This window comes from Xenopus tropicalis, chromosome 3 (genome assembly GCF_000004195.4).
Source record: "Xenopus tropicalis strain Nigerian chromosome 3, UCB_Xtro_10.0, whole genome shotgun sequence".
NCBI lineage: Eukaryota > Metazoa > Chordata > Amphibia > Anura > Pipidae > Xenopus > Xenopus tropicalis.
This window is the reverse complement of record NC_030679.2, coordinates 96,415,697-96,423,382: the sequence shown is the minus strand read 5'-3', so window position 1 is coordinate 96,423,382 and position 7,686 is coordinate 96,415,697. Positions and strand designations below refer to the sequence as shown.

The 7,686-nt window shown below is 36.9% G+C and overlaps 1 protein-coding gene across 4 annotated transcripts in view; it reads right to left on the bottom strand.

Moving 5' to 3' along the window:
- Positions 1 to 3,766: 3,766 nt before the first annotated feature.
- Positions 3,767 to 7,686, bottom strand: part of bnip2 (BCL2/adenovirus E1B 19kDa interacting protein 2) — a 38,430-nt gene continuing 34,510 nt past the window's right edge. For 3 of the 4 annotated variants that reach the window (XM_031897922.1, XM_031897923.1, XM_012970393.3), the window contains one exon: positions 3,767 to 5,333. In XM_031897922.1, coding sequence (XP_031753782.1) covers positions 5,285 to 5,333 — 49 coding nt within the window. In that variant the 3' untranslated portion in view covers positions 3,767 to 5,284. 4 annotated transcript variants of the gene reach the window in all.

Here is a 7,686-nt window from a genome sequence, read left to right as displayed (position 1 = left end):
ACCTAGATGTCATCTGTCACGTGGTTGCCTCGGTTCAGTCCATAGCCATGCATTGCAAACAAATATGATGTAAGATATTTGGAAGCTCAGACACACACTCGTCCACATAATACACTTTTTATACATTATATCCATACTTACATATACTTTGTTTTATGGTTTTGGTAAGCTGTTTTACAATATATTTGAATGGTTATTCATTCTGTAATGTGTGTATACATCTGTAACATTATTATCACACATTAACGGTACTTAAAGGGGTTGCACACCTTTGAGTTACATTTTTTGTAATTATTTTAGATTTTGTTCAGCAACAATCAAGTTTGTAAATTCAGCAGCTATATGGGTGCTAGGGTCCAAATTACCTTAGCCATCAGAAATTGGTTTGAATGAGAGACTGGAATTTGAATAGGAGAGGGCCTAAATAGAAAGATAAGTAAAAATAAGTAACAATAAATATGTAGCCTCACAGAGCAATAGTTTGTTTTGTCTGCTGGTGCAGGTGACCCCCATTTAAAAGCTGTAACATATGTAACATATTCCTTAGTGTATGGTTTAATAACATTTATTTATAAAGCAACCAGACTTTATAGGATGTTTTATCTAAATGGCAAAGAATACATAGCACAGATTTGGTTCACAATATTGCATTTGACAATTAGATATACTAGAGGAACAGCAACATCCAAACAGCTAGATTTTTTTTTCTTTACACACATGACACTCCTATCCTTCTAGTATGTACATTAAAACAGTCAAGTATGGCCTTAGTTTACTGTAGGGGTAGAGAAGTGCACTTTATAAAATATTGCTCACAAAAGTCATAAAAATATATATTATCTCTGTCCTTTCCTTTTATGAATATAAATATTTCAATGAGGAACATGCATCCTCCAGATTTTTAAGAGTGCATTCTATATACATTACAAAAACATTTTTTTTTTTGTTTGCTTTTGACATAATATATGTAACAAATTGAATACAATGTTAAATATAGGTATTAAGATGAACAAGTATAACTCTGTGGCTAGATCCATTCTACTATATCCATTCTATTATTAATCAAACCTGACATACAAACACATTTTGGTGACAGGGATCTAAGCTCCAAGGGTGCTACTCCTCACTGCTAATCATTTCCCTTGTGTGTATAGGGAGCCACTACTAATGCAACTAATAATTTGGGGCCAAATCAAGGCTAAAGTTATATTGTTTGTTAAATAAAGATAACTTAGATAAGAATGGTATTATTGAATGTTAGAGGCAAGTGCAAGGGTATTGGTACACAAGGAGTTTTGTCACTAGAAATCTCCCCTCATTCATGGTTAACAGGGAAGAGATTTAGGTTGAATGAGCCTTGTAATGTCTAGTGACAGAGGCATATTGCTTTAAAATGCAACAATGTGCTGTGTAGAGAAAATGTTAGAAATCTTGTGTCATTATCTGCAGGATACATAAAGGAGAATTAAAACCTATGGGCAAGGGGACTTCTCTCAGTCTGCATTTTTTAGGCAGGCAGAGAGAAGTGGATCCACTGTTTTCCATAGCTTCATTTATCTACACTGAAAAGTACAGCAGGCATTTTCAGGCCAATCTCCACTCCACATACCTGCACTCAGGTGGAAGCTTGCAGATACACCGAGCTGGGGAAGAGAGAGGATCCATTTCTCCTCACCTGCCTATAAAACGCAGGCTGAGAGCAACGGAGCCAACACTCTGTGTGTCCTTGCCCTAAAAATGAAAATGGGTAGAAATGCCATATTTTGTGTACTGAACTTACTACACCAGCCTAGAGGTTCAGCACCCCTAAAGCAGTAATAATCCAGGCCTTGAAATTGTCACAGGAGCTCACCATCTTGGATTTAGTTAGGATACTGCAGACGCTTAGTAGCTTTCGAGCAGCTGTTGGGAAGCTAAACTTAGGGATAATCACAAATTATCAAGCAGAAAATAAGGTTTGCCTGGCATGGAAGCTGATGCTACAGGGCTGGTTATTAACTTCTGATGCTAACTGCACTGGTTGTAGAGCTTCCATGCAATGAGAATCTGACTTAATTACTAATCAGCCTTGTAATGGTAACATTTATGGCTGGGAATCAGCAGAAAAGACACAGGGAGCATCTTCACAGGCACAAAGTATCTCCAGTCCCCACTGTTTCTATTATACTTTAGGGAGTTGAAACAACAGTTTTGGCCTTTCTGACATTGGCTAAAAGTCGCATTGTCTCACACTGGTATAAAAGGCCTTTTTACAATTTACAGTAGTCGCGCTAAATGAAACCACACAAATCTTATATTTCCTTCTTGGATATAAACTAAGCTGTTATGTTTCTTTTTAAATGGCTATAAATTCAATGAAAAATACCAATATTGTCACACCAACATCAAGGTCAGGTATTCTGATTCAACATTAAGAACTTAAACAAATACTGTCATGGGACAGTAGACAAAAGACATCAGTTAATAGAGTTTCTCCAGCAGAATCCTGCATTGAAATCAGTTTATTAAAAATGCAAACAGATTTTTTTATATTTAATTTTGAAATTTCACATGGGGCTAGCCATATTCTTCATTTCCCAAGGTGCTACAACCATGTGAGCTGTGCTCTGATAAACTTCAGTCAAACTTTACTGCTGAGCTGCAAGTTGGAGTGATATCAACCCCCTCCCAGCAGCCGATCAGCAGAATTATGGAAAGGAAGCAAGATAGCAGCTCCCAGTAGATATCAGAATAGCACTCAATAGTAAGAAATCCAAGTCCAGCTTGTAACTCCTCCAGTTACATGGGAGTAGGAGAAACAATAGGTTATTTGAAAGCAGCTGTAGCGCTGGCTATGTAAACAGTGTAATTTAGAAATAAAAAGTATACCATAAAAATCATGACAGTATCCCTTTAAGGCTGTAGAAAATGAAAATGGTGCCTAACCTAAGTTTATAATCCTACACTGTTCACCAAAAAATGTAATGTGCAAAATGCAGTATATTTTTAGGTCTGATAAATCCTATTTTTAAAGGAGAAGGAAAGGCTAAGTCACTTGGGGGTGCCAAAATGTTAGGCACCCCCATGTGACTTTTATCACTTAACTTGTACCCCGGGCTGGTGCCCCTGTTAGGAGAAAACTGCACCAGCCCAAGGTACCTGCAGCGAGCGCTTCCTTCTTCCGCATTTCTTCTGCCGGCAAAATCCCTGGGCCGGAACATGCGCAGTAGAGTGAAAAGCCGACTTTCTTGTTAAAGTTCGGCTTTTCACCCTAATGCGCATCAGCGCCAATGCGGAAGAAGGAAGCGCTTACTGCTACCCCGGGCTGGGGCTGTTCTCTCTTAACAGGGGCACCAGCCCAGGGTACAAGCGATTAAAGTCACTTGGAATAAAAACTATGATGAAAGACCAAATATAACAGTAGCAGTAAGAATATGAGAGTTGGCAGAACAATGGGGACCTATGGCACACAGGGTGTTTTGACCACTGCTGTGGTCAGGAAGACAGGAACAGCAGATGTCAAATGCCCTTATTTGCAGATGTGGTACTGACTGGAGCCTATGACCTATCAAAGAAAATCTCCAGGACAGTAAATAACAGAGTTTGTGAGAGGGCTAGAACTACAAAGAAATATGGCTTATTCAGATACTGGATGGAATATCTTTTTGGCCTAGAATGTTCAACTCCAGAGGGAATAAAAGCCTTTACTAAGTCCTAGATAAGTCCACTAACCCTTTGCCTTAATTTCTTTCAAACAATAAACACATTCTTGGTTTATGAATACAACTCTAGAGAATGTTATATGTTTAATAAAATGCAGAACAAATCACAGATGGTATAATAAAAACTAACCTGTAAAATAACATTCTGTAAAAACCCTTCAGTGTTTTTGTTTGGAAAGGCAGGAAAAGTTATTTATCCCCCCTCTCCTATAGTTCTGCTGAAAGTGGAAGGTAATTGCCCCAATGAAATCATAAACATTTTGCTTTTTACATGTTTTTCAGCACCCGAAAAACTTTTAAAAAAAGCATAGTTCACGTATTTGCTCCTGCTCAGACCATGGCTTATTTGCTGCAAATGGACATTAGCCCGTCACTTACATATTCCTATCTAACATTCTGCATTTCAGTTGTCTGATCAAAATGACTGGTAAAACCTGAAGTACAAAGAAACCTTATTTAGGAGGGAAAAAACAAAACAGTAGGCACTACAATGCAAGTCTACAGGATATCCATTTGAGCAGGACTGGCTATCTGTGGATTCTGGCAAATGCTAGAGGGGCTGCTGTAAGATGCCATAGACAGTCACTATTTACTGAGCTGGTAAGGGCCTCTGTGTACTTTAAATGCCAGGGCCTATTTTGAATCCTAGTCCAGGCCTGCATATAAAACCATAGTTGAAATAATCAGCAACACAAGGGAATTTGTGGGAGTCAAACTGAGCTACAACTGCTCTTGTAACGATATCCTTAATATGCTAAATGCTGTAGAAAACAATATATTTTATAAATTACTAGGGCGTGTTAACTAAGATTTATTTTATTGTTATTTGCTAAGGAAAATTATGTTCAACATCTATTTCTATATAAGACAGAGTGGCCTGCCTTATAATCTTTTATTTTCCAGAATTTCATACTTTTTTTTCAAAAAACAGTAAAACTAAATGGAGTTAAACAACAGACTATATAGACGTAGGCAGTCAACTGTTTGTAAGACACAACTATTTCCTGCTTTGTAATTAATGCAAATTTACTACTGTGGTTATTTAATTTGCCTTGCCCTTAATATAAAGGCTTTTGAATTTGTGATATCCTGATGTTTTTTATCAGGTGTCTAGAATGCATTCCCCATAATTATAATTACTGAAGTTTGTGAATTTCTTCCTGGGTACTTCTATTGCAGTAGCTGTTAAAAAGTTTTTTGGCACCAGGTCAACAATGAATGAATGAAATAAGGGTGAACCAGCTGAATCTCAATATGGCAGGGATAATGCAGGCAAAGCCGCTTTATGCAAAAGCACCCAAACCCTTACAGTCTGCACTGTCTCCATAGTTCTGGAATCCAGTTCGAGCCCAAAATGCTCTATATTCTATTACAAATAAAAAGACTGTATTATTTTTTTTTCCAACAGTTTTGCCTCAGTACAGATCCGCTCCTTATCTCTAACTGAGTGACATCTGTAGAATAACCGTTCAGGACAGGTAGTAGAAAAACCATAAAAATTGATATGCAGCAAACTGAAGAAATACAAATGTACTCCTGTTCCTTGCAGTATGTTTCTCAGGTGCCTTCAGCTCCATCTGCACTTACTGCCCACTGGCTTGGTCTTCAGTTTTCTTCAGTTCTTTATCAACTCTACAAAAGGAAAGAATCATAAAAAACTTGTAATACAAAAAAGGGAAAATCAGAGTTGGTAACTATCGAATTGTCTGTAATGTAATACCATTCCTGTTTTCCAGATACATACAATTTTTAAGTAACAAATGAAAGCTTCAATAAACTGCTTGAAAGTATTGGCTTATTTAACAATGCAGTGCTGTTAATTTGATGTAAGTAACAGTACCAAGAAAAATGAGTGGAAGTTAAAATAATGATTACAGCAGTGGCGTAACTATTGGGGGAACAGACCCTGCAACTGCCGGGGGATCCAGAGCAATGTGGAGATAGGCTCTGAGGGAGTTTGGATGGGTCTACATGTGAGCATGTCGCGTGTCAAAGTTGGGTCCAGAAAAACCTTTCGGATGGTGATCCTGTACCCCTGAAGTTAAGTCACTGGATAGAAGCAGAGTATTTATCTGCCATCGTTTGCATGTCTCGTTTACATGACATAGTGGAAATTGTGTTGCATTAGATTCAAGTTTAACACAGAATGCAAAGATTGTATTGTATATTATGTTGAAATTATTGGTATGCACAGTCCTTTCTAGAGTGTTAATATCAAGGCGTGAATAAGAAAAGTATCCATGAAGCCTGGATGAAAAGCAGTGGATAATAATTACTTATTACAAATAATATATCACAGTTATAACTGCTGGGAATATGGAGAGATAATGCATAAATAAAATGGAGTACAGAACTACTAGGAAAAGATTCTGAGAATGCATGAATGAGGTGGGAGGAGAGATGGTACATGGATTGTAGAAGAAGAAAATTTATGAATTGGTAGTAGTAGACCGATGGTGTTGGTGTGTTAATTGGCAAAGATTGGGAAGTTATATGACACTGTCGGGAAAAAGCCATTTTTGGAAGGAGATCCAGGAGGATGTAAAGGATGAGATAACATATTAACTGAGAAGAGAAAGAAGCAGTGGGGGAAATGTATGAATTGAGGGAGTAAGGAATGGTGTTACATTGAGAAAGGTATATATAAGCTATATGGATTGGAAGAGACACACAATACCTGAATGGGAGGGAGGGGGTGACTGCATGTGTGAGAATGTACAAATTCAGAACACAAGAAAAATCTACATAATCCATAAACTGTTATAAAGCGTGATATCATGCTTTGTGGTGCTAATAAGTAATTGTCTTTGCTGACTCTTCTTGCTAGCTCTTCTACCTTACTTATTCGGCCTACACTGTTCTTTTGCTTAATCACTGCATGAAATTTGCCTAACTTGCCTGTGTGTTCTGGTGCTCATGGTTTGGATAACTAATAGCATGTTTATTGAAACTTTGCTGATTAACACATTTATCAAACCTAATTTCTTGGGTACTAGTGCTCATCTACAGCCTTGCTCCCCAATGTTTATCTTGTGCAACTATTCCAACAATTATTTTTCACACTACTATTAGGATTGTAAGTTCTATTGTGCAGGGCTCTTTTGTACTGGTTGGCAGTTTTTTTTTTTTTTTGCATGTATCTTTATGTTCAATGTATGCATTCATGTATTGTACTGTGCTGCAGAATATGTTGGCACTTTATAAATACATGTTTATTATATAATTATTAAAATAGACTAATAATAAAGTAGTAAAGATCATTACTGTTCTGCAGAATTTTCCCACTAGTGATAAATTTCTCCCTTAATTTTGGCAAAAAGCTCTTGAAAGATTATTAGTTATAAATTGCTTTTCAGTCTCGCAATCTCAAATTCACTTTTTTTCTGGTGTGGTATTTTAAAAATCCTACTGTGGGTTTTGATCTGCACTTGTCTCCATAGAATTAGACATATTTGATATTGGCTTTATTTTAGTGAAGGGGGGTGTTGAATGGGTTTTGGAGCTTTCAAAATGTAGCATACCTATAAAAGAATATGACATTATATTTCTTTGTAATAAATAGATTATATATATATATCTGTATGTACTAGTTCAGGCATATTTATAACATTTACCTTGCTCCCTGGAACATAAACATAGTAAAAGCACATGATGTCGGTTAAAGCTTAAACAAATGTGCAAAACTGGCTGGTAGTGAAGGGGTTACACTGACTGCAGCATATCCTTCCTGTCCATCATCCTCTCTTACTCGCCTGCTGTCCCCATTACTGACAGTGCTTTGATTACATACAAATATATTTATTATAAATGCATCCTGAATTATTAAAAATTCCTTAAAATGCAAAATGTTCACTTCTGGGCAGACTTTGCATACTCAATTATTTATATTTAAGACTATGCCAATTTAAAGAGCGCACCATCAATAACAATAACATAGATACAGTAACTATAAACCGGTTTGAGGAGAACATTTTGGCCTCTATCT